At 51.5% G+C, this 25,871-nt stretch overlaps 1 protein-coding gene across 3 annotated transcripts in view; it reads right to left on the bottom strand.

Moving 5' to 3' along the window:
- The window catches only part of CACNA1E (calcium voltage-gated channel subunit alpha1 E), a 312,817-nt gene that overhangs the window by 50,646 nt on the left and 236,300 nt on the right, over positions 1 to 25,871 (bottom strand). For 2 of the 3 annotated variants that reach the window (XM_045536358.1, XM_045536357.1), the window contains exons 17-25: positions 23,486 to 23,553; positions 21,895 to 21,992; positions 17,857 to 17,913; positions 16,075 to 16,725; positions 15,377 to 15,687; positions 13,222 to 13,381; positions 11,939 to 12,068; positions 11,160 to 11,219; positions 10,310 to 10,416 (exon numbers count right to left, since the gene is read on the bottom strand). In XM_045536358.1, coding sequence (XP_045392314.1) covers positions 10,310 to 10,416; positions 11,160 to 11,219; positions 11,939 to 12,068; positions 13,222 to 13,381; positions 15,377 to 15,687; positions 16,075 to 16,725; positions 17,857 to 17,913; positions 21,895 to 21,992; positions 23,486 to 23,553 — 1,642 coding nt within the window. The remainder of the gene's footprint in view (positions 1 to 10,309; positions 10,417 to 11,159; positions 11,220 to 11,938; positions 12,069 to 13,221; positions 13,382 to 15,376; positions 15,688 to 16,074; positions 16,726 to 17,856; positions 17,914 to 21,894; positions 21,993 to 23,485; positions 23,554 to 25,871) is intronic. The other variant, XM_045536356.1, reaches the window with a different exon arrangement.

Raw genomic sequence — 25,871 nt, 5'->3', positions numbered from 1 at the left:
TCAAGGCTCTGTCAAACAGCTCACCAAATTTTACAGCTGAAAAAGATCCCTGAACTGCACATAACTGCAAAGCAAACTGAGGTCCTGGGAAGGCACGCCTTGTGTAAGATCATTCACTGAGTGAGCTCCGAGTCACAGGTGAGCATATTTCATGATTCCCCATCCCGGCCTGCTGCTACGAAGAAGCTTCCAGAATTCAGGCTTTGGTTCTTTGTTGCTGACTGCTACACAGGTTACCTTTTCTCTCTTTTCTGAATTTTTTCCAATGTACCAGAAACCTATACTATACACTACACGTCACAAGCAAAGACTTCTAATGGCCATTTTACTCAGTGTATGATCCCATATTCAAAATTATATTCATTTTTACAGTAAATGCCAAATGAATTGTAACTTGGTAATTAAACCCAAGGCCTTATAAACCCTTAAATCTTTAATGTAATAACCTCTAAATGTTCAGAGGGCAGAAATACCTTCCCTTGAATTATAACAGCATCTTCTCACATACAAGAAAGGACATGTAGTATGTCAGCCACATATGCTTTTATTCACTCCTATAACAAGCATCTACGGATTCCTTAACACTGTCAGGCACTGCTCCAGGCATTGGATACACAGTTGTGAACAGATGAGGTCACTAACCTCTTGGAACTTACCTAGTCTGGTAGGAAGGACAGATCTCAAGTAAATAAGCACACACAAAAAAGTATAATGGCCAGCTGCCATGGGAAAAATGGAATCATCTGACAGAAAAATTTCCCTACACCTACAAAGGTTGCCTTCCTTTCCCCAGGCTATATTTGTTTTGAGTAAAAAACAAGGGAGAATCTTCCACATCCCTAAGATGTGAGAGGCCTTAGCCTTCCGCTTAGCCCAGGTCCTTGTCATGGGGACCTTTACATCCAGCAGGTCCTCAGAGGTCACACTCACAGACATCCATCTTATGCAGGGAAGCCTGATATTTCCTGCTTCTCCCACAAATCTGAATGAAGGACATAACTTGCCCTCTACAGTTGATTCCCAGCCCCACCACCCTGAATCCTAGTGGAGTATCTTGCTACAAAACAAAGGGGATTTCTCACCATTGTGCGTGTGCCCCTTGTTTTGGAAAATGAAGCTTTTTTTTTTTCCTTTGGATTAACAGAAGTTTGTTTATTTGGCCATGGTATCCACTCAACCTTCACCAGCCAAGGCACGGGGGGGAGGAGAGAACACAGATCTATACTAGCTCTTAAATGCTTCCACCTGCAATTGGCATGTATGTAGGAAAATGAGGTTCCTTCCTGGCATCCCCTAAGCTTAACAGGTGAGAGTGGCTGCCAGACTACTGGGGGTTTCTGTGTCCCATCCTAACTCCCACAGATCTGGGCCAGGGACAGCACTCAGACACGGGCCTGAAGTGAAATAAAGACTGTCATTGCCCTGCACACCTTCCATCCAGTCTCTTCCTAGAAAAGAGCCACCGAAATGCCACAAGTCTGCATGGTTGCAGAAAAACACGCTTGCATCCTTGATTTTGTTACCATGGGGGTGGGGCGCTCATGTATAAATCACCATTTGAAACGCAAAGCGTACTGAGTAACAAAGCCATAGACTCAGGAAAAGCCTCACCAATTTAGCACCATTAAAATACATCATAATTTTGCACACAGACGAGGCCAAAGGACTGCTCCCAAATCCACACATTATTTAAGCCATTATCGAAGCCGACAAGATTGCAGGGGAGGTGTTTTACCAAACTAAGATGACAAGTTCTTCAAACATTTTAATTGAGGCACGTTTTTTTTGGAAATAATTTATGTGCTTTTTACAAATCATTTAAATATAATCATTCCATAACACTTTGGTAGTCGTTGCTACTAAATGTATAATCAGAATTTCTTTTTACACTGCCTAGCTAATTAGTGAAATTTTATCAGGTTTAAAAATTGACTCTAATGTTAAAATCTGAAGATAATTCCACATGCTAGGATGCACTGGTCGCACTTTAATTGGGACTCAATTGGGTCATTTATTTCCTACTTATCTGGTTAAGTTTCTGGCTGCTCTCCAGAAAAAAAAAAATGCCACGTTTGTCTCTCGTCTCATCAGTAAAAGATGAGAATTTTCCAGCTCAATTGTCAAGTTGCCCTCCAGATCTTTCATGTGTAATCACTCATCATTCACTGTAATCTTGCTCTTCAGCTACCGGGTCCCCTTTGCACATGCTGTCAAGTTCATCTCTGCTAGGAACTGACTGTCCTGGGGGGTGGGGAGGGCAGAGCAGGGACATCAGGTTCTGGAGAGCCCCTCCTCCTTTAAGCGTCATGGCCTTCTGCCTTCCGCCAGGAGGTCAGGAGGGAACAGCTGCAGGGATCTAAAGGAATCTCTGGCCCTAGGGGAATGGCCAGGCTCCTGGGAGAGCAGGGTGGGAGCAGGGGTCCCACTATGTAGAGCCTGAGCATCTTGCTAAAGTGCTGGACTATTCTCTGGTAGGCACTGATAGCTACCGTTTATTATACAACTACTACGTGCTTGGCACTACATGGGACACTAAATATATTTTACCTTATTTAATTCTCATGTAGTGAATTATTTTGAATTCCCACTCGCAGATGAGGAAGCAAAGGTTCAGAGTTAAGGCAGCTAATAATTAATAATGCTGGGAGTCAGACCTCGGTTTGCCTGACTCTGAAACCCATGCTCTCCATTTACAACGTTATGACGCCTTTCAAATGGGAACCACTGGAGGGTTTTTTTGTTTTTGTTTTTGTTTTTTTTGGGACAGGGTCTCGCTTTGTTGCCCGGGCTAGAGTGAGTGCCGTGGCGTCACCCTAGCTCACAGCAACCTCAAACTCCTGGGCTTAAACAATCCTATTGCCTCAGGCTCCCGAGTAGCTGGGACTACAGGCATGCGCCACCATGCCCGGCTAATTTTTTCTATATATATATGTTTTAGTTGGCCAGATAATTTCTTTCAATTTTTTTAGTAGAGACGGGGGTCTCGCTCTTGCTCAGGCTGGTCTCGAACTCCTGAGCTCAAGCAATCCACCTGCCTCGGCCTCCCAGAGTGCTAGGATTACAGGCGTGAGCCACCGCGCCCGGCCCACTGGAGGGTTTTAACCAAAGAAGGAAACAGTAAAAGAAACCAGCAGTTCCTGAGCTCAAATAATGAGCTATCTGTCCCACTACTCTCCAGCAGTTTAGGGTCCATGAGGTTCGTAGGAAGAAAAACCAACAGATGAAAAGCTCAGGGGTGCCCTTCTCCATTGGGCCTATAGGTCTTGTCTGTCTCCAGGTAGAGACAGAAGGATCTGTAGGCTGAGGAAAGATCCACACCAAGCCACCACCTGAATTTACAGGGCTTAATGGGTTGGAACCAACTAGAATAGCACAGGCAGCCAGGAGCTGAATATAATGGAGAAAACACTGAACTTGAAATCAAAAGACCTAGGTTGCTCAAGAACTGGTCTTTGCTACTTACTAGTCAAATGAGTGAGATTAGTCAAACCTCGGGCAATCTATTTCTCAACTGTAAAACAGGACTGTCCAGAGATAAATGAAATAAAATATGAAAGCACTTTAAAAACTCTAGAGACTCGTGGAAATGAGGAGGAATTTTCCCCCTTTGCACTGGCAATGCTTGTCTCTCTAGGACTGTAGGTAAGGCCAGGTTCATGTCCTTGCGTGAAGAATTTAAATTTGGCACTTTGATCTTGTCACTGCTTACCTGCTGCTGTTTAGGGATTGTTTTTCCTCCTGGCCCACGCCTCAGCATCCCTGGGGGGGCACCCATGAGCCCTAAATCCATTGTTACTCTGTCACCTTTCCTTGCTTTGTGACCAGAACACTAGCTCTGCACTAAGCGGTAGGTGCATTCTCCTTTCCTTCTTGCACACGGACCTCCATGAGCTCCTCATACATACACGAGAACCTTTTGCAAACTTTCTCCTTTGCAATGCACAGCACTGGACACCAACTGCAAGGTATTTTTGTCCCAGCACTGAGAAGCAACAGGAGACAGCAGTTTCGTTATACAGTCTGGTGAACAGTGACATTATTTGTTCTTCCTCTTAAGTCTTTATGTTCTAAACATACCCAAAGACCCCTCATCTGTTGATCCTTCTAAGAAGACCTTGGAGCCAGCTGAAGTCCACCCAGTCCATGTCCCCAGCTGGGCACTAATGAGTAACGCAAGACCATGCCCCGTGAGTGTGGAAGAAGCCAATGGCTGGCAAGTCACGTGCTCTGGGAAGATACTTCCCAAGTCCCCTTATGAAGTCTTCTGAGCTAAGTTATTCTAAAACCTACTTTTAAATCTGGGGAGCACCATGATGGGTTTCTACTAATCTGGCAGGACTGGGCTCTTCCCACAGTGCTGAAGGCTCACAGGGTGCTTTTTACATCTAGGTCTGGTTAGACCAGTTGCCGGTTACCGTGTGGATGGGGCTGTTCCCCAATCGCACCATTTCATTTTGCTGGGTTCTGAGGCCACAGGCTGAGATCCCATTTACAACCAATCATCTCCCAAATTTCTGCTGTCAATAAAGAAAAATACTTGAGTGTTCACACCCACTGCCTTCCTAAGACAAAGGTCTCTAAAGTACACGTTCTGCAGAAGGTTCCCCAGCAGCGCCCAACATCACATGCAACAGACAACACATTTTCCAGCATTCACCAAAAAACATGCATGCTGGGGCCTAATGCCAAGAGCAGGTAGACTGGGGACCTATCTCCTCCTTCCAAACTCTCCCTCCATGTGGCTTCTACGCTGTCCCTCCATCCCCCTCCCAAACCCCACTGTCAAGGCAGCTCTGGTAAAATACAGCAGTGGGCACCTTCACAGTCCACGGGCATTAATCACTTTTAGTGTCCTTGTCTGGGCACAAGGTCAGATGAAGTCACTCTTGAGGTGACTCTTGGAACTGGAGTCTCAAGGAACAACATCCTTCTATCTGCTCACTGCTGGAAATTTCCAGTTCCTTTTCAGCCTGTATCCTAAATCCACAGTTAATGGGCTACCTGATGGCTAAATTTAATTTTAATCCTTCATTCTCTTCCACAGAGCAGGGGGACTGCATGGCCTGTCTGGCTCGGTGGTAAATGGGTCTTCTTTGCATGAAGCAGGACTTTGTCCACTGCCCCCCCATAAGATTAATGTGTAGTCACAGCTTCCTTTGGGAGACTCCTCTTTCAGTTCTAAAAGAACAGAGGCTGTCAAGAAAGAAGTCCCCTAGGCAGTGCTTGAGGTGTGAGAGGACTGTCACAGACAGGTAGCAGAGGACAGGAGGAAAAGCCAGCCAGGTTTAGGGGAAACGTTTGCTCTGCGGTTTCTATGGATATTCTGTGGCTCTTTAGGACCCTTCCAAATCGGAAATCATCTGGTCTGTGTACTGGCTCTGCTGCCATAGCTGGTTCTGTGTGCATTCAACAGACCTCATCCATCTCAGCGACTGGGGCAGTGTCAAGTGTCAGGAAAGTGACATACTTCAATGAAAAGAATGTGATAAAAGCTAATGTGGGAACCCCAATTCCTTCTGGCATCAAGAGGCAGATTAATTCATGTATTTCATTTCTGCCTAAGGAACGGATAATGAAAGGCCAAGGCTGTCTAGGGAGCCAGATCCCCCGTGTAGCAGGGAGTCCTGCCCTTGCCTCGTGCCCTGCTACGGTAGCAAATAGCAACAGGCAGCTTTGGCATCAGCCGCCAGCGTGACTCTGATTGATGCAAAGGCCACGGTAAGTCCCAAGGTGGGGGAGGAGGTGGGAGCAGATCGCTAGTTATTTTTCTATTAAACCATTTGTGCGAATAAGCAATTATAAGCTGCAAGTTTATGCCTTAGAATCCAATCCAGGAGAACTTGACTGCTGATTTGAATTGAGCTAGGCAAGTAACATGTTGTAGGGCAGTGGCAACCAGAGGGGGAGGGACCTGGGTTGGACAGCAGGTATCTCACACACGCACGGAAGTTCCTGTCCTCTCCTGCATTTCCCCTCTAGAGATGCAGTCCCTGTCCACCTGCCTGCACAAGTCCCTTCACTGAATGTGAAAGACATGACACAGGAAGAATCATCCTCACTGTGCTGGATCCTTCGGGGCTCACGATTGCAGTCTGCATGGTTACCTGACTTCCCTCCCAGGCAGCTGACTCTGGGGGTGCCCTGCGGTGAGGGCAGTGCCTGATGTGCAGATCCCCACAAATGCCAAGGCTGTAACCATCTCTCGCTCCCCACCCAGGAGGCCAGGGAACAGAAATGGTGACAACAGGGTGTGCGGAAATTGGGAAAAGCAGGTTCTGGTTCTTCAGTAGAAAATATCACACAGAAGAATGTCCCTTCTTCAGAAAGAAAAAGATAAAACAGAAAGGTTTCACAGATCCAGCCACTCACCAGACTTTTCTTGAAACCTCAAAGTAGAAAAGGCACAGCCGAGGACATTTATAGTTGGCAAACACTCTGTGTCTCCACGTGGCCCAGAAAGCAGGGTGTCACAGGCCGGTGGGATCGGGGAACGCTGAGCCCAACCTTTGCCACAACTCTGCCCGCCTCCCTACAGAGAGGCTGGGCTTAAGGACGGAGACCTGAGTGTTCTTATAAATGCTTTATAATGTAAAAGTGGACTGGCAAGAGCAGAAAGTGCAATATGGGTATCTTTCCATTTCTTTTCTGTCCCACTAGGATGCCCACACTTATAAAATAATCCCCTTCCTCCTCAAAAGTCAATCAAGTTCTCAAATGGCATTTGTCAGGTTTACATTATAAAGAATCCCTTGACTTGATGTATGTAGCTGTGGAGAACAGATTTCTCTCCAGCCACTACATACACAACATATATGCTTGTAGAAAACATACATGATGGCAGGCGCAGACCTCTGCAGGAGAAGGACTCGGGACAGGGCAGCTTTCTTTGAGAATTCAGCTAGAGGTCATTCCCTCCCCGTGGTTGAGGGCATTGCTCTTGGGAGCTGGGCGGGGTTCTGAGATGGCTCTGGCTGGCAGTGGTGGAAGGGATGCCAAGTCACCTCTCGTTTCTGGGGAGCCACAGAGAGACGCTACCATGGCAACCACCATCCATAGCTCAAGTTGATTAAGCAATAGCCTTTGCAGAAGCCTCCTCAGTGAGGCAAGGTTCAATTTCAAGGACAGAAAGAAACTAGGACAGGAGCCAGGTTATCTGAATGGTGGATATTCACAGAGGCAAATACATGGGATGAGACAATGAAAGTTGTAACCTTGAGGAGAGAGACAACAAACCTGCAGACAAACCCACATGTGACTTCCTGCTGGCCTGAGCCCCTGACCACGACGGGGGCACAGGTTCAGTGACTTTACTCCACCATCTGCCCCAGGCCAGATGGGACTCTGGCTAACCCTATGAAAGTGACGGGAGAGCTGAATTCTCGGGTGCCACTCTTGAGGACAGGGGGACAGCTGAGTTGGGAAGCGTGGGCACACGAGCGAGAGGAAGCATTACCCGGACCTCAGCAGATGTGGTGGCGGCCAGAGGAGGGGAGATTGGGAGCCTGTTCCGCGAGCAGAGAAAGGGGAGCGGGAATAGGCATGGTAAGCTTGGAAGGATGGTGACAAAAGAAGAAAATGGATGGAGAAGGGTGAGCAAGTACCATCTACATTTCAGAGAGAAATGAAGGGAGAGTCCAAGAAGTGACGTCACTGAAAGCGAGTGATGGATCAGAACTCTCAATCCATCACATAAGCTTGGACCCCAGAACAAGGGGGCTCCTGGAGTCCCCTGCACGGTACCTGGTCTGAGGACCAACAGAGAGGCTTCAGCTCCGGGGCTGTTAAGGCTTCCCCTGCCACCAGCACCAAAGCCACCACCGCCATGTTTCAAAGGACACAAAGAAAGAACAAGACAGATGACAACCCTACAGCATGTCATCACTGCTCTGGGGCTGAGCAGAGAGAGCTAGACTGTGGACATGGGGCAGGCAGGCAGAGGCTGCCTCTACAATGCCCCTCCTAAGCTGGGCATGGTGGCACACACCTGTAGTCCTAGCTACTTGGGAGGCTGAGGTGGCAGGATGGTTGCAACATAGCGAGATCTCGCCTCTAAAAAACTAAAATAATGTAACATAAAATAAAATGCACCTCCCTCCCCACACTGGCACTAACACATGGGCCTGGTTACCAGGTACACAGGCACAGGTGTATGGGGGGATATATACAAAACAAGCAGCTCTTGGACAAGCCTGCATACATCTCCAATTCTTTACATACATTGTGCATCAGCAAATACTCTGCGGTCCTATATTTGGAGCTCCTATACTTGGTCTCCCAAGATATGATGGATAAGGAAGGGAATTAACATTTATTGATTACCCACATTGTGTCATGCCCTGTGCTAAGCACTTTACGTACATTATTTTATCTCCATTTTAGAGGCAAGAAAGTGGAGTTAGGAGGGTTAATATTTGCTGTGTGGCTCAAGGACACAAAGGAATATAGAGGGGTTGAGACTCAAACGAGGGCCTGGCTGGCTCCACAGCCCCTGCCTTTCTGGCCACTCCACCTTGTCACCCCAATGGGCTCTGTTCTTCCTAAAGGTGGGGTGGGTCCTTTCCTATGTGCTTCTCTCTCCTCGGCCTTTATCCTTCAAAGAGAGATGAATTATTCTGGTAAGATCAAAATAAGAACAATTAGTGAATAATGTATGCAAATGAATTGATAAGGTAAGAAGGGAACTTGACCTTTTAAGAACCCAAGGATAATATTTATCTCTAATAAAAAAGGTGGGTCTCCTTAGGACAAAGGCAGACTTTAATGTGTCTTTCTAAGAAGAAGGAAGAGGAGCTGAAGTCCCCTTGGGAGAGAGAGTAGCTTTTCTTTTCATCTTGCTGTGAGAATCCACACAGGGTTCAGATGCTTGAGAAAATATCAAGCTTCTGTGACATTTCCCCAGGAATGGTCCAGCCAGCTCTGGTAGGAAGCTTTCCTTTTCAGAGGGACAAAAATGATTCCACATGACTTGAGTGGGGTTAGCATGCTAGTGCACACAAGGACAAGGGACCCTGGAGTTACCTTGATTGCCAGTCCATTGCAGGGTCACATACCACACACAACCCCCCTCTCCTTTGGAGGGTCCCTCATGACAGCAGGGAGCAATGAACACAGTCTATTTTCCAGGTTCTGGGAGACTTTAGACTCTTAGCACAGCTGGGGACCTTTCATGTCTCCCACAGACAGAGCCCCTTGCCCTGGGCCACTGGAGAAACAGGCCCTTCTTTACTCTCACCCACGGCGTTTTGGAGAGGAAGGAGAGGAGAGGGAAGCGGACGGTGCTCGGGCAAAGGCAGGATGCATGACCCCTTCCTAACCACTGGGAAGAGCAAAACCTATGGAGGAATTTTGCTCCTTTTACATTACAGCTGCCATCAGCGACAGTGGCTCCCAAGTGCTTTCCTTCTGCCTCATCACACAGCGCCTCTAGCCTCTCTCAGAGGACTCGGCTCCCACCTGCATTCAGAGAGACTGGAGGGACGGCTCGGGGACTGCTGTCACGCCACCTGGAAGAAGGTCAGGTTGCGCAGCATGGAATAGGGGCAGCCAGAGCCCCAAAGCTGTCACTGGGGCACTCAACACATCTGGTTAGGACCAAACATCCCTACTTCCTAGCTACACCCTAGAGGGCTAGGAGAGCCCTTCGCTTGGCTGGATTCCACGGGAAATGTTAGCATGTGCTTGAAAACCTGCTATAAGCTGGATCAATGTGTGGATTTAAAAAAAACAAAAACAAAAACAAACCCAAATGTAATGAACGTGATTTAGTTGCCTGAATGGTTTAGGACTGTTTTCCTAAATGTGTTATCAAGGAAAGTTTGGAAGGTCTTTCCTTTTGGAGATTAAACATGTTAACATATGTAATAGCTCTCGTTTACCCCTGCTCATGGGCAGAAAAGCCCCCCATGCCTGGATTCTGTGATCCCCACCTCTGCTCTACCCTCCGCATCCTTCTTTCTTCCAAGCTGCTTCCTTGATTGACAGACATGAGAAATGAAGGGGCCCATCAGCCGTCCCTGGGTCCACCCCTGAGTGCATGGAGGCACTGCCCACACGGTGAGTACCTGCCCAGGCTCACTCTTCTCCAAGAAAGGAGTCCCGGGCCTTGGACTTCCCCCTCCTCGTGCTTCCTGTTCCTGCTACTTAGGGCACGTGGGCTGGAGCTGTGAGGCTCCCAGGAGCTCTGCTGTGGGCAGCTGGGGAGCGGATTTCCAGGGCAGCACTCTTTGGCACCACTCTCTGGCCTCAAATCAGCCGGAGTCCCCAGGAAGAGGGGAGAAAAGGGAACCGAACAAGAAAAAGAGCCACTTACGCCAGAGCAAAGGCCACCAATGCACCAACCACCACCACAAAGTCCAGGATGTTCCACAGGTCTCGGAAGTAGGACCCGTCCTGCAGGATCAAGCCCTGGTCTATCATCTGCAGAAGAAGGGTGTGAACAGCCACAGATGAGCCCGGGAGGCTCGGGCAGCACTGGCCCTGAGACCTGGTTCATGACGGCAACAGCTCTACCGCCACCATCTCCACAACCAACCCTACGCTGGGACCTGAAGAGCAAGAGTGTAAGTCCAACAGGCTCTCTCCACGTAACTCACAGCCACACAGGGTTTGCTAGACTCTGTGGTCACCACAGAGCCCTGCCACGTTTCCCCTTTCACTGGTGGCTCACAGCACCAGGCATTGCCACATATGCACAGATGGTTAAAATCCCAGATGGGTAAGACTGGGGACAAGATGGTTGAAATCCCAGATGGGTGAGACTGGGGACAAGACAGGCTTGTAGGGTGTTAGGGTGGCTGGAGGGGAGCAAGTGTGGTTGGTCCCAGAGGGAGCCCAGGAGGACTCATCTCTACCTGCCCCTGTGCCTTGGCATGTACGCAGATTCGGCCAGGGTGACTGGGGCGGGGAGTGCAGTCCCCACGCCTGTCTGAACGCCCACCGCCCGCCTCCTGCCCAGACCACCCCCACACACATCCACACAGTCACATCTTGCCAAGACACGGTTCCTCAGGGCTCTGAAGCCATACAAGGGGCGGCAGAGGCTCTACTGAGGTCTGTCATTGGCTAGTCGGTGGCAGCTCTGGGGCAGGGCCCTATCCTAGAGGAGCAGACAAATGACCCATCGGAACTCTGGAGCTCAGGTCTTCTCTAGAGGCTTTTACCTTTATAACCATCTCGAAGGTGAACACGCCAGTGAAAACGTAGTCAAAATACCTCAGGACCTGTAAGACACATGGTGGAGAGAAAGAGGACCATGTGTGGCCACCAGGCTATACCCGCTCCCGCCGGCCCACAGACACAGGCAGCCCCACGTGCCCACCCTGACCCCACCCACCTCCGCCTCAGAACCCAGGCTTGGAATCGCAACCGCTGCTTGGACTGAGGGACCGATGCAGGGAGGACAGGGGCCATGGGTCCCGCTGGAGCCATATCACCCAGTGGCCAAGCTTGGGCTGATCCCTCCTCTCCTTGGCCAGAACTTAAGTTCTTGGGTCTGAACTGGGCCACAAACCTCTTTCTCCAGTTCTGGCCCAGGACATGGAGTCCTTGTCACCTCCCTCCTATCTCCTGTCCTGTGCCTGGGGAGCCCGGGAGATGCCTCCATCACATTCCATATACATCGTTCGTGGCCCTAGGTTATGCCCACATCCGAGCCCACGGAGGCTGCAGATGCCTATCAGAGCCTGGCTGGGTGGGGGTGCCGGCCCCTGCTGCGGCACCTGGGCTCACAGCGTGGGCGCCGGGAAAGGCTTGTCTGGGAACGGCTCGTACTTGACACTGAGCAACAGGGATGGGCAATGTCTCAGCCCTTCCTCACTCCCCAGCTCCCTTCCTGCCAACTCAGTGCACCCTAACACTGGGATGGAGGGGTGCAGAGGGGCTGGGATGGGACAGGCAGAGGGGCACCACAGAGGCTGGCAAACGGCTCCCCTGCACCCACTCTGTTGCGCTCCGAGTTGGTCAGGACGGGGTCCTCCGCCGCCAGGGCAATGCTGCTAGCTGCGATCACCAGGAGGATGCACATCTCGAAGTAGCGCAGGTTCACGATGTAGTGGCAGGCCCTCCGGATCCTGCGGGACGGGGCGGGTGAGCCCTGCTGAGCTGGCCCTGCTTCCCTCCCAGACCCACCTCTGCTACTCCCTACCCCACCCTCACACACACGCCGGCCTCTTCCAGACAGCCAGGCCCTCGCCAAAGGAAGCCGCCAGGGACAGCAATTTAATTTCTCAGGCACCACCCTTGATTTAAAGCCCCCGTGGAGGGAGGTAATCAGATTGGTTAGAGGCTGCAGCACGCAAGCCAAGATGCATTATCTGCAGACACGTCTGAGCCGCGGAGTGCAGCCAGCACCCAACGGCAAACTCGGGGAAGCTACTCCGCTGTAGCGCCATGTCTACTCTCCTACCGTAAGGAAACTGGGACGTGCCGAGTCAAATTATAAAGAATTAAGAGACGTAAAAATAGACCTTGATTCTATGATTCCTGATGAAAGCAGCCACAGGTTCTCATGAGCCCCAGGTTATTCTAATCAAAGTAACTATCTTCTCTATTCCAGCCATGGAAGGCCTGACATACCTTAACCCCAGGCCTGGCTCCTCCCTTCCCAGAGCACCTGGACCCTGCCCACATGACCACCGAAGGCCATCCTGTCTTCCTAGTCGTAGGAGCTGGTGTACGTCTTGCTCGCGGCCAAGGCAGAAGGCAACTTCTCTTTCCAAATTCCTTCCCTCCAGACTCTTCTCTGTCCCCCAAACTTCACACCTCTACCTCTGCTCTGAGGAGCATGCATGTTTCAAAATCCACATGTAGGCCAGTGGGACCCAAGTAGATGATCTTAGACTCCAGTAGATGATCTGGTCATTATAGGCTCTGTCCACTTCTTGGAATATTTGGTGACACGTTCTCAAGTAGGTTTACTTACTCCCTCCCCCCTTGCCACTTACTGACCAAAGAATAGGCAACGGGTCCTTTTCTCACAACACTTCTCATGCTAGCCTATCCTAAGTTACTCCTTAGACTGTGGGTACAGAGCTCTGGGGCTGTTTCACTTAATGACCCACCTCACTCAGTGGGTACCACATGCTCCATGTCTCGCCACACTGTACTGGGAAGGCTCAAGGAAGGTGACTGGGCCCCCATCCCTCCTTCTCCCCATCACCCTACTCTGGCTCCAACCCTGGCTGTGTACCCCGACCTCCCTGGGGCTATGCGAGGGTGTCTTACGGGTTGGTGGTGCTGAAGATGAACATGGAGCTGTGGGGCACCATGGCTTTGCCTGTCTCACGCTTCTCCTTCTTCTGCTTCTTCTTCTCCACCACCTCCTCATCCTCTTTGATCTCTGCCTCCTTCAAGGGGCTGGCTTCTCCATCAGTCTTATTGCTAACTGCGAGAGGAACACAGACTCTTCAGACACCTTGCTGCATGTGGGACGGCCCCTTCCCACCCAGCGTGCATGGAGAGGATGAGAAAGGGCCCGGGGACGCCCCTCACAGGCACAGGGGTGCCTGTGCTTCCTCTCTCCTCATCCTCACTCTCACCCCAATTTGTTGAGGAATGGCCTGTTGTGTCATATACATGGTAATGATCACGTTTCCCCTTTTATAGTTGAACTTTTACGATCTGGTAAACAGAATGGTGTTTCTGTTGTAAAGTTTACAAAGTTTAGATTTTATAGCAAAACACTGGATTCTTCATATATATTCATTTACTGAATCTTCACATCAATACACGCAGAGCACCACGTATTATTACTCTCATTATAGAGATGGGAAAACTGAAGTGCAGGGAATTTAAGAACCTTTCCTAAGACCATACAGCTTACGGCCTTAAGATCCTATAAATCCTATGTCCTTTCAACGAAATCGCCCCGCAGTGGAAGATTTCAAGAAACCATTACTCTGTGTGCGGCTGCCTTTCTGGCTGTGCTTTTTCTAGCTGTGACTGATGGAGAAACGGGGATGCAATATTCATGTGATATGGGTCCGCGCTGCAGTCCAGGATCGGGAGGATGAAGGAGCCCGAGGTCACATGCAGCTCTCAGGATGCCACCCTGTCTCCATACGCAAGTCCCAGTGCGGGGCAAGCTGGCAAGGGGCTGAGGCTACCCGAGGGGGGAAAGGGACCCCGTCAGCCTCCCTCGCTGCTCTCTATTCGGTGATGGCTCTACCCTGGCGCTCTGTGTCCACATGGACCTCTGCAGTCCTGGCCCACACCAGGGCCTTCTAAAAGGTCAGTCATGTGAAGCATCCAAAAGCCTTCCTATAACATGCTCTTACCTCACCAAGGCCACAGACTAGCCCTGAAATGGGAGCAGAGGGAAGACCAAGCTTTCTTACTGTTGTTTCTCGTAAAAGAAGGTCCAAAATATTTCCTATTTATGAGCGCATAAAAGCAAACAGACACCAAGAGAGGCCGTGAGTCTGGGATGCTGGGGCAGGCCCAAGTCAACTCCAGCAAGCGCCGGACATCAGAGTTTCACTTTTTTAAAGCAGTATCGGTGTTTTGCAGGTAGAGAATGTGAACGGATGGAGATGGAGAAGTGGAAGAAGAACAGGGAGAGGAGAAGACTGTCGTGTGAAGAGAAAACTATGGAGAAAGTGGGAGGAAAACAAGCAAGGTAGAAGCCTTGGTCACAGTTCGGAAGTCACGGGGCACAGGTGGGATTAATGCAGAGACAGGGAGTGCAGGGACAGGGTGTGGGGTCAGGGCAGGGAGGGGACAGTAGATTCAGTGCTCTGTGTCTCCCTTTAAGGTTTCTGGGATTAACATCTGCTGCCTGAGCGAACTGCGATGGGGAGAACAGAGAACCTGTAACTAAAAGCTCCTTGGAGAAAAGAGTTGATAAGAGTAATAGAATCATAAAATGTTGGTACAGGGAAGGGCCTCAGAGGTCACTTAGTTCAACACTCTCACTTTACAGATGACAAACTGAGGCCTTGAGAGACACAGAGCTTTTTTGTGGGGCCACTCACTGAGAGAGCCAGGGCCAGAAAGTGCCCTCCTGCCACCGTCCACCCGGTCAGGCGGCAGAGCACCCTGGAGGGCTCAGGGAATGCCATCAAATACGTACACATCAAATCCACTCGTTGAATATGTAACAGGGTACAAAATCACATACAGTCACTCTAAAAACTCTAGGGTGCTCACAGGGGCCAAAAGCTTAAGGAAATTTTACGGGGAAAATTTAAATTGAGAAAACTCTAACTTATTTTTTTCCTGCACACTGGAAGACAATTTGCACTAATTTTTACTTGCTGAGGAATGATTTACTCCTGCTGGGGGTGCTTTCTGAGTGGGCCCATCAGAGTGACTAGAGACCACCGTCCCCGGCCCCCTGCAGTGCAGGTGGTGGGCGGAGGGGACCAGGACGCGCTCTCACTGTGCACCACCGTCGAGTCCACCAAGGGGCCCACGTCGGGGATGGAGACGGCGACACTGGTGCTCTCGGTGGTGGCCTTGTCCTTGCTGACCGTGATGCAGGAGAGGTCAGGCTCGCTCTGGCTGACGGCCCGGCCCATGTCCAGCTGCACGTCCCCCAGCAGGGCTTGCTCGCTGCTGCCTTCCGGCTCCTCCGCCAGCGCCGCGCCCTTCCCCACGTCCAGCTCGGCACGCGGCAGCGCCGGGGCTGTGTCAGCCTCCTCGAGCGCTCCCGCCAGCCCGGAGCCTCTGGCCACCATCAGACTGTTGGTCCTGCGAGGAGACGGGGGAGAGAGCTGGTGCTCAGAGCCCTTCCGAAATGGCTGACGCACCTGGCAAGGGGGGCAGGCAGGGGAGCTTGAGAGCGCGGAGCCTCCGCTGCCTCCACCCCACCTGGCCAGGCAGACAGAGCTGAGACCCGGGCTACGTCCGCTGCCGTATTCCCACCCATCTGCCCGTGACCCACCTGCGATAGGAGGTGCCCTGGAAGAACAAAGCCCAGTTTCCATGGGGACAGATCTCACTGCCTGTTATATTTACTTATCAGCATCATCTCCATTTCGTAAAAGGGGAAACTGAGGCTCAGACAGGCTTACACTGAAGAATTCCCAACACCAGCCTGCGCTATGTGCCTCCAGGGTACTTCTGGGACTCAGTTACCTCCTTAAATCCTGGGCTCGCTCTTCCTGGATCGTGGGCTCCTTGCCCCCGTGGCCGCCCCTGGGCTCGTGGTCCTTCTCCCCGTCGGCAGGCCCAGCTTCGTCCAGGCTGCGCTCCTGGCTGGCGGACCTGCTCCGGGAAGCCGAGGCGGACTCCTTGCCTTCCGTCCGGACGCGGCGGTGCCGGCTGCGCCGCTGGCTCTGCCTGTGCCTGGCACGGTCCTCGAAGGTTACCACGGCCTCTCCTCCCCCAGACTCCTGCTGGGTCGGGTCACAGTTCCCGTGACAGGGCCTGGCCAGCCACGGTGGCTCCCGTCTGCCCAGGGACAGGGGGCTCCTCTGGTTGTCCAGGGTGCTGGACAGGTCCCTTCCGTCCCCCTTGAGGGACCCCCCACGGCTGATGCGCTCTTCCTCGCATTTCTCCAGCCCCAAACCCAGGGCCAGGCCCTCAATGGCCCGGGGTCTCCGGTAGAGGCTGGGGTGGGCGTTGAGCGGGTTGAGAGGGCTCAGGGGGTTGAGCGGGTTGAGGGGGTTCATCGTGGGGGCCTCCTCCTTGTTGAGGGCCTCCTGGCTGGACATCTGCATGTGCCGCCTCAGCTGGCTGGTGCGCTGCTCCCACACCGACATGTGGTGCCGGCGCCTTCGCTCCCGCCTGGCAGAGGGGACAGCGAGGGCCGCAGTCAGAAACTGACGGCAGCTGCAGGCCAGGGAGAGCGGCCACAGGGGCCGTGGAGAGGGCGGGACACACGGCGGGGGAGCAGATGGGAGCGCCCGGGACCCGCAGACAGCAAGCACAGAGAGGTGTGCGGAACAGGGCGGCCACGCAGGAGCGGGTTGTCGGCGGTGCCCGCAGCCTGGGGGCTCTGCACTCTAATCCCCGCTTTGCAGGGGGGATCCCCCCGGGGCCGAGTTCCGAGCACAGAGCTCTGCCACGCCTTCACCCCCTGCTCGCCTTGCTTTCTGGGCATCAGCCTGCGCCTACGCTGTGCCCACCAATGGCCCTTGATTTAAGGTCAGAGACCTTCCCTCCCCCTCTCCCCTTCCTGTCCTTTCCTTCTCAGACCCCAGCCTGGATACAAGGGCTGAGACTGCCAGATACTAGCACAGGGTGAGAACAGTGGCCAGCGGTCTTGTTACAAAGTCCTGGCCACACCCTCACGAAGGAAGAGTCCGTGGGTCTCTGCCACGGTCGCTAATGAACCACCGAAGACTGTATGTGCGGAGACCCCTGTCGGCTCCTACTCAAGCCCCTGTCGGACACTCAGCTTGGGGGCCTCGGTGAGCATTCACGTGGCAGCAGGGACGCTCGAACGTGGCGCACACAGAAGAGCACACAGGAGTGGGCTCCCTGGGCGAAAGGGCAGTCACCCACTCCTTCCCTCACCTGTGCCCGTGGACGCACACCTACGCACTATTGAGGGGACACTCACGTGTACCCACACGCACCCTCACGAGGCCCACGCAGAGCTGCACGCCGCAGCCTACGTGAAAGGTCCACCCCCCGACACTAATTACCAACGCCAACAGATGCCCACTCCCAGGTCAAACAGAAGAGTGAGCAACACACGGGGTCACATACTTGAGACACACACTGATGTAAGCACACATTGAAAAGTGCAGAAGGGCGTATCCACAGATCATGTGCACGGAACACACACGCACACACCAAGGCACACACTGACATGCACGCCTAGTGCCACTTTGTCCATGGCAAGGACAAAGACACGTTGTCCCCGTGCCCACACGTAACCACTCACAAACACGCAAACCGGTACACACATACAGGTGGCTGCTGCGTGGCTCCCACATCGACATGTGGTGTCTTCTCCTTCTGTCTCTTCTGGGAAAGAAAAACGAACAGGTTCAGTTCACCCCAACCTCTAGGAACCTCACGCCCCACAGCCACCAGCAGATTTCCAGAGGGCAGCACAGAGTCCCCTGCGTGTCACTGGTTCTCCGTGTGCCTGCTTGCCCTCTGCAGACTCCCAACCTTCGGCTCTCTGGCAGAATGACTTTTGGTTCCTTGCTATGTGCAAATACATGGATCTCATTTGTGAAGCACACATGCAGAGACGCGAAGGCTATACTGTCTCATTCGGTATTCAGCTTCAGATGCCCAAACGTCATGCCCTGCAGGCACTCACACTCTCACCCATACACCCTTCGGAGACCTACTTTGGAAATCCCATGAACTGTGGTGAGTGTATTCCCCCTCCCGAACCATTTCCTGGCCAGCACTGCACATTCACATGGGTCAGACTGCCCAGTTCATCACTCCATGGCAGGTCCTGACTCAGTTTCACAAAACAAGCAGGGAACAAATGCTCTGCCGTGCATACTGTCGAGGCAACAAAGCAGCCCGTGGCCAAAGGCAGTGCCACCATCCCACAGGCCACCATCCATGGACGCCAGGATGTGAGTGGTGGCCCCTCCACTGGGGCAATGCAGTGGCCCTGTCCAGAGGCCTTGAAGGTTCAGTCTGTTCAGGGGGGTAAAGCACAGTATTGACCTGCTTAGCCTCATGCAGAGAAAAATCTCTTCCACACACACTACGTCCTTTCAAACATAAGGTCAGAGTGCCAAGCTGTGGGCCGGGCCTGCAAAAGCAGACAGGGTACCTGGTAAAATGAGCCTGTTAGCACAGGGCAGATGCTCAGGTGGAGGATGACATATCTGGGATGTCCTTGGAGTGACCCCACCCCAGTCACTGTGCTGACAGACCCAGTCCAGCCCAGGGGCCCCTGCTTCGACCGGGGAAGTTGGCAAATGCTGCTCCTTCCCTGATAAAACTGACACCCACCGATGGAGAACACGCAGGGCGAGCTGACAGTGCTCAGCCGCCACACTGCACACGTCTGCAGGGGAGCCCCATGCAAGGGCAGCATGGGCGGAGCAGACGTAGCTGGTCTGGGCCTCCCTCTGGGTGTCTGGAAGGGCCACAGGGCACATGCATGTGGCCTCCCAGAAGCACCTACTGAGGAAGACGTCACTGTGGAGAAGCCGTGAGCTCCTCAACCGAACCCATCCCCGAGCACGGGCAGCCTGCAATGCAATGGGGCGCGGGTGGGGGTGGGAGGGCCAAGCAGCACGGGGAGCACGTGGGAATAGAAGCACACGCCCCAGACAGGCAGCGTGTGCCGCTAGGAAAGAGCACATCACACCATCTATTTGCAAATGCTCAAATGTTCAAAAACCAGCCCTCCAGCATGTGTGTAAGAGTATAGGTATACGGAAAGATTCTCTCTCTCACACACACACGAACATGGACGTACACACACACACACCAGGCAAAAGAGAGACCAAACTCTCCCACACAAATTGGACACACACTTCAAACTCCCTTTCACCTCTCTGCTCACACATGCAAACATCCAGATTTACACTCAGTATTTAGATCACACAGAGTAGCATCCTCTTGTCACCGACTCGTGAACGTGACCTCATGTACACCCCACAACAGCCTGGTGGAATAGGAAGAGTGAACGGTATTCTTCCCATTTCAAAGAAAACAAAGATTAAAATTATCAAGCAACTGTATACCTTAAAAGAAAAAAAAAAGATGGAGAAACAGAAGTTCCGGGATCCTGAGTGATTTTCTTTCCCAGGTCACAGAGCATATTAGTGACAGAACTGTGACTAGCACTCAGGCACTTTGGTTTGTGACAATGTTCCTGCCATGTTTCTCTGTGGACAGTCATGTTTGCATTTAGTTACACTGTAGTCCAGAAATTAGCGGGTTCACCTGAACACCTGGGCAGGGTGCACACACCTGAGCAGGGCACACACACCCTGAGGTCACTCACGCCAGCAGCACCCACCCCACAGCAACCAAGGCCTGGGTCTCTGCTCACCCTGGATGCGTGCAGCACCTTCTTCCACCTCGCTGAGCCCTGACGCACGCTCCGCTCGGTTCCCACAGCCCTGTGCCTACCCACAGTTCATTCATTCTTTCATTCCATAAATAGCGAGTCTCTACTATGGGCCAAGCATCGTCCCAACTCACATCTCTCCAAACCCACTTCTCCCTAAGGCTGCCTTGTCTCAGTAAATAGAACCACCCACTCCTAAGTGACAGCCAGTCCTACCCATCCGCATTTTTGGATACCTGTGTGTGTGTGTGTGTGTGTGTGTGTGTGTTTTAACCCAAATTCATGAGTTCGGAGAAGGTGGGGGTAGAAACTACTCAAGACCCAGAGAATATTCTGGAAAGAAAGGAGTGTTCGGCATTTCCCTGTCAATCTTTAATGATTTGGGGGAGGGGGGATTTTTTCCCCCTCACTCACAGAGGAGGGGTCCAGAGGCCAGGCCTTCACAGCTTTGAAAGGTGAAGGCAAGATGATGACGGCCATTTGGGGAGGGAGGGCCCCATCACGTAACCCCAGTGTGCCCTACAAGATGACACAGGGGCCACTCCGGAGCCCTTCACAGGAGCTCTGGGCAACCAAGGGCTCCTCCTCTACCAGCCTCAATGGTGACTGGGTGTGGTGCCAGGAGTTCCACCTCCCAGGGGTCTCAGACCCTCCCCCCCGCTAGATACCCCAGGGCCCGAACTCATGTAGGCCCAAAAGCAACGAGTTCCTTCTTAGCCTCTCCACAAACACCTCCCTCTCTCACCATGCAGAGACCAGGCCCACGCGGTGGCCCAGCCGACTGCCCCGAGCTCTCCCAGCAACGACAGGTCCAGGCCAGACCCTTAGGCAGAGGGGCGCACTCAGCCTCCGTCCTTAGCCCTCCCTTCTCCGTTCCCACTCTCCCTGGGTCGTCTCACCCACCGACGGCTTAAATAACATCTACATGCAAATGACTTCATCAGTCTTTATTTTAATCCTGCCTTCTCTTAGCTCCAGACTCACGTACCCAATGGCCTATTCAACACTTGGGTACCTTAGAAGTATCTCAAATTGGATGTGGCCAAAACAAACTCTGGACGTCCACCATTCTCCAGGGATTCAGTAAATACCCACTCTCTCTCTCTACCCAGTGGGTTAGGCCTCAAAACCTTAAAATCTGGGACCAATTTTTGTTTCTTCTCTTTTTTGCCATCCTTACCCCTACCCACGTGTAATCCATTCGTTTGCCCTCTTGCTCTCCCTCCCAAACAGGGACCCAGTGGGATGGCTTCTCACCTCCTCCACTGCCACCACCCCAGTCTGGGTCACCATCATCTCCTACCCACTTTGCTTTCACCGCCAACTCTCTGCCTCCTGCCTCCACTCTTGGCCTCTACCAGCTACTCTCCACAGAATACAGTGACTTTTAAAAGTACAAACCTTATCACATCCATCCTTCCACCTTACATCCTCCCATGATTCCAGTTACAATAAAAGCTAAAATCGTCCATCTGGCCTTAAGGCCCCCTGAGGTGGCTCCTGCCCACCTCCCTAGCCTTGTCTCCTTCCATTCCCCCTTATGCATAACACAGCCGCCACACTGGACCTTGCTGGGGAACATGCTTCCTTCAGAATGTCACATGACTGCTTTCTACACATTTAGGTCTCTGCTTAAACATCACCTCCCCAGAGAACCCCTCCTGGATTACCCCAAGGCTCCCCCAGCTCCCGTCCCTCTCTGCCTTATGGCCCTGTTTCATTTGTTTACAGCACCTGGCTCCATCTGAAATGATTTGTGTGTTTCTTATCTCCCTTGCTCACTGAAATAAAAGCTCCGTGAGATCAGAGACTCTGTCTTGCTCACTGCCATACTCTCAGCGACAGTTCCTGGCATGGAGCAGGTGCACTCCTGCAACCAGTAGCTCTGTGCGTTGATGGACTGCCTATCAGCACAGGAGCCCGGGGGCCGGTGAAGGGGGCAGTCGACTCACTCGATAGAAGGCATGTTGGGTGCGGACATCGGGCTGACCTCCTTGGCCTTCTGCAGCATGTGTTTCTGGTTGAAGGCCTCTTCTTCCTCTTGTTCATCCTAGACACAAAGCAGATATGGCTTTGGCTGGGACCTCCATAAAGGACAGTAGCTTCCCTTGGCTCTCCTGGTAGGAGTTCTGAAGACCAGGTGAGTGAGGATGGCAGAGGAAAGAGGTTAAATGAGGCAGCATGAGGTTAAGGTGGCTCAGAGACTTCTGATGTCCAGAGCGCAGCCCCCTGGGTGACAGCAGCCCCACGGCTCCAGCACCCTGCCCGACAGGCTGCTGAGGACAGCCAGCGCCGTTTACCCAGCCCCTGGCCCTCAGTGGAGCTGGCCATGGCCGTGGAAGTCAGTGCAGGAGCCGATGTTTCTCAGATGTTCTGCAGTGTCTGGAACGGATGGAGCAGGGTCCTTCCAGGCTAGGCCCCCTGAGTCCAGCACTGAGGCTGAGCAGCTCATCGTGGCCTTCCCTGCACAGCTAAGTGGCCCCACTCTGGGCACTCAGGCACAGACCTCATCCGTTCACCAGCATTCCTGCCTCTAAGTGTTCCCTCTATGTTACAACACCAAGGAAAACCAGGCCGGGCAAAACGACTAGAGCTGTTAAGAATACACACAACCTCACAGCATGCTAGGATTTTCACATATGTCATTTTACTGGAACCCTGCAGTAATCCTATGAGGTACCCGCGGCAGATACATCATTCCCATCCTACACATGAGGAAACTGACATTAATGGAGATCAGGAGACTGGCCAAAGCCAAAACAGCCAGTAAGTGGCAGATGTGGGACTCAAACCCAGTTTTTCAGATGCTAAAGCTGGCATTTTCCCTACCACACTGTGCAGGTGAAGACCCCCAAGAATGCAGGGAAGAGTAGGCAACTCATCATAGAACACATGGAAGCAGCCCAGAAACATCACTCGGTTGCTATGTGCCTCTGCCCCAAACCAAATTTGCATTGTACGGGGAGAAGTGTTTTACTCATCTCTGTAGACCATCTTTCTGCAGCTGGTATCGCCTCCACCCCTGGGGAAATGAATCAGGAAGCAGAGGAGCAGCTCTTTGAGAAATGTAGTATCTGCCTTCATTGAACTGTCCCCAGGATGACCATGGCCAGTAGAATACCCCAGGAACTGTGATGCCAGTGGGCACTCTCACACCCAAACTCAGAAGGGTTAAGTCACATGATTGGGGTCACACAGCGGTAGGTCACAGTAGTAGAGGTGGAACTTAAATCCAGGGCTCTAGTGTTTTCTCAATTCTCCATGATAATCCTGGAAAGAACCCCTTTTGTGGGTTCCTAGACTAAGCTGTTATTCTCCGTATCCCAGGAGAAACCCAACCCAGGCTAGGCTGAGGCTCCCCAAACTCAGTGAAAGTAACCCAGACCTCCTTCATGGGTGTGGCTCTCCAACTGTCCCGAAGCTTCCAGAAGAGGCTCCCTGGCAGGCCTAGTCTGACAACGCAGACTTTTTGAGAGACCTCCAAAGGCCAGAGGGTCCCCAGGGGACTAGAGAACCATCAGACCCCCAGAGAACAATGCTCACCTTGGTCAGCTCCTGGGCATTGGCCAGATTGTCCACAGCGATGGCCAAGAACACATTCAGCAGCGTGTCTGGGGGTGGTGAGTTAAGGATGGGCAAGTAAGAAAAACAAGTCTTCAAGCAAAGCTGAGTGGGCACCTCCACGTCTTTTCTGCATGGGACAGTGGCAGGAGCAGAAGCTACCCAAAGAGTCACTTAAGCAGAGGCTGTGGGAGGAGAGACGGAGGCGTCGTGCAACCCTGTTTGAAGCAGAAAGAGGATGTATCTTCCCTCCTTCCACATACCATCTCTTCACACAGGATGAAGAAATAGCTGAATCAAACCACCCAGGGGGCCAGATGAGGTGAGGAGGCCTGTGATACTGTGAAATATACATTTGGCCTTCACCCTGTTTCCGGGCATGCAGCCCCTAAAATTCCAAAGTGGAGTCTTTTTTATGCTAATGACTAATGGATGGCAGCCCCTAGGTAGCTGCAGGATGGAGGCTGGTCATGGCGGAGAGGACCAAAGCATGATGAGAGGGTTGGAAATTTCAGCCCCACCCTTCAACCTCTAGGGAGGGGGGAGGGGGGAGGGGAGTGGGGCTGAGGGTTGCATTGATCACCAACGGCAATGGCTTAATCAGTCGTCCCTATGTAATGAAGTCCTCCACAAACACATGAGGGACAGGGTTCAGAGAACGTCCAGATAACTGAACACATGGAGGTCCTAGAAGGTGGCACACCCAGAGAGGGCATGGAAGCTCTGTGCCCCTTCCCCCATGCTTTGCCCTGTGCATTTCATCTACGTCCTTTGTAATACCCTTTGTAATAAACTGGTAAATGTGTTTTCCTGAGTACTGTGAGTCACTCTACAAATTAATTGAATCCGGGGAGGGGGTTGTGGGAACCCTGATTTATAGCCAGTAGGTCAGAAGCACAGGCAGTATAATCTGGAGCCTGCGGCTGGCATTGGAAGTGGGGAGGAAGTCTTGGGGACTAAGCTCTCAACCCACGGGATCTGAGGCTATCTCCAGGTAGATAGCATCATAATTGAATTAGAGGACACCCAGCTGTTGTCTGCTACAGAATTATTGCTTGCTTGTTGGTGGGGGAAAAACCCACTCATGTGGACACAGAAGTCTTCTGTGTTGATTGTTGTTGAGAGAGAGAATGGAAAAAGCACTCAGAGTTTGTTTTTCCATGCTCAAAAGGCCTGTAGACAGCTGTGGCCTCTGCCCACAGCAATAATAAATAAGAGGATCACTGAACAACAAGATGCATAGGGAGCTCAGCGTAGGAGTTCATCAACCCTTTCTGGGAGGCTGGAATTGAATCCCACCCTAGGCCAATCGGCCTCATGCTATGTGTCCTTAAAGATGAAAAGAAATGAGATTCCACTGCCCCCATCACTCAGCAGCTCTCAATAATGGGATGGTAACTTACTTCTCTCATTCCTCAAGTTAGAATCCTGGAAGGTTTCCATGTTCCATTTAACAAAATCTCATTGAGCAGGCATGATCCATTAGGAAGTCCACTTCTATTCCATGCTCCAACCCCAGAAGTCCAAATTTTCCAGTTGCCTTTGAGGCTTATGTGTTGTGGATCATACAAATGATTCTAGCATATAAAACTCCAGCTCTGACTACTCTCAGAGTAACAGGAAAATCAAGGTGCCATTATGATAGTGACATTGTGACAATGGACAGTGAGTCAATTTCTGCAACTCACTGAATAGCTTTCTTCTTCTAAGTTTTTCACGTTTAGTTTATGGCCTACTCTGACCCCTAGAAGTTTTCAGAGCAGAAAACTTAAAGGAATACCTCCTCTCTAGGAAACTATGGAAAATGGAAAAATCTAGCTGCATCACATGGCTCTCCCTTTTTGCTCTGCTAATCCTAGTTCAAGGCAAATCCCACTTCTCCAAATATCTAACGATTGTAAAAAGGTTTGCAGTGCTAAGGCACAGTCAAATAAGTCATCTCATTTAATATTCACAGCTAACAAAGGAAATAAATATTGTTAGCCTCCTTTGAGATGTGAAAAATAGAAGCTCAGAGAGATTGTGTGATTTTCCCAAGGCCACACAGCAGGTACACGGACTTGCTGGGATTCAAACTTAAATCATCCTGATCTAGAACCTGTGACCAGGTTATGGGCGCTGGAGTTGGACAGACTTGGTTTTCAGTCTCCTTTTTCAATTTAGTAGTTATTTGACTTAATTAAGTTATTTCTTCTATGTCTTATAAAGATTAAATGAAATAGTGCCTATAAAGAACTTAGTCCATGATCTCACATATAGCACAATATTAGCTATAATTAGCAGTAGTAGCACTAATCATAATACTAATATTTTAAAGATCTTCCTATGTGGCAGGTTCTGTTCTACATTAGCATGTAATTAATTCATT

Source organism: Lemur catta, chromosome 23 (assembly GCF_020740605.2).
Source record: "Lemur catta isolate mLemCat1 chromosome 23, mLemCat1.pri, whole genome shotgun sequence".
Classification (NCBI taxonomy): domain Eukaryota; kingdom Metazoa; phylum Chordata; class Mammalia; order Primates; family Lemuridae; genus Lemur; species Lemur catta.
The sequence above is the reverse complement of the archived record's forward strand: the minus strand, read 5'-3'. Positions and strand labels throughout refer to the sequence as shown.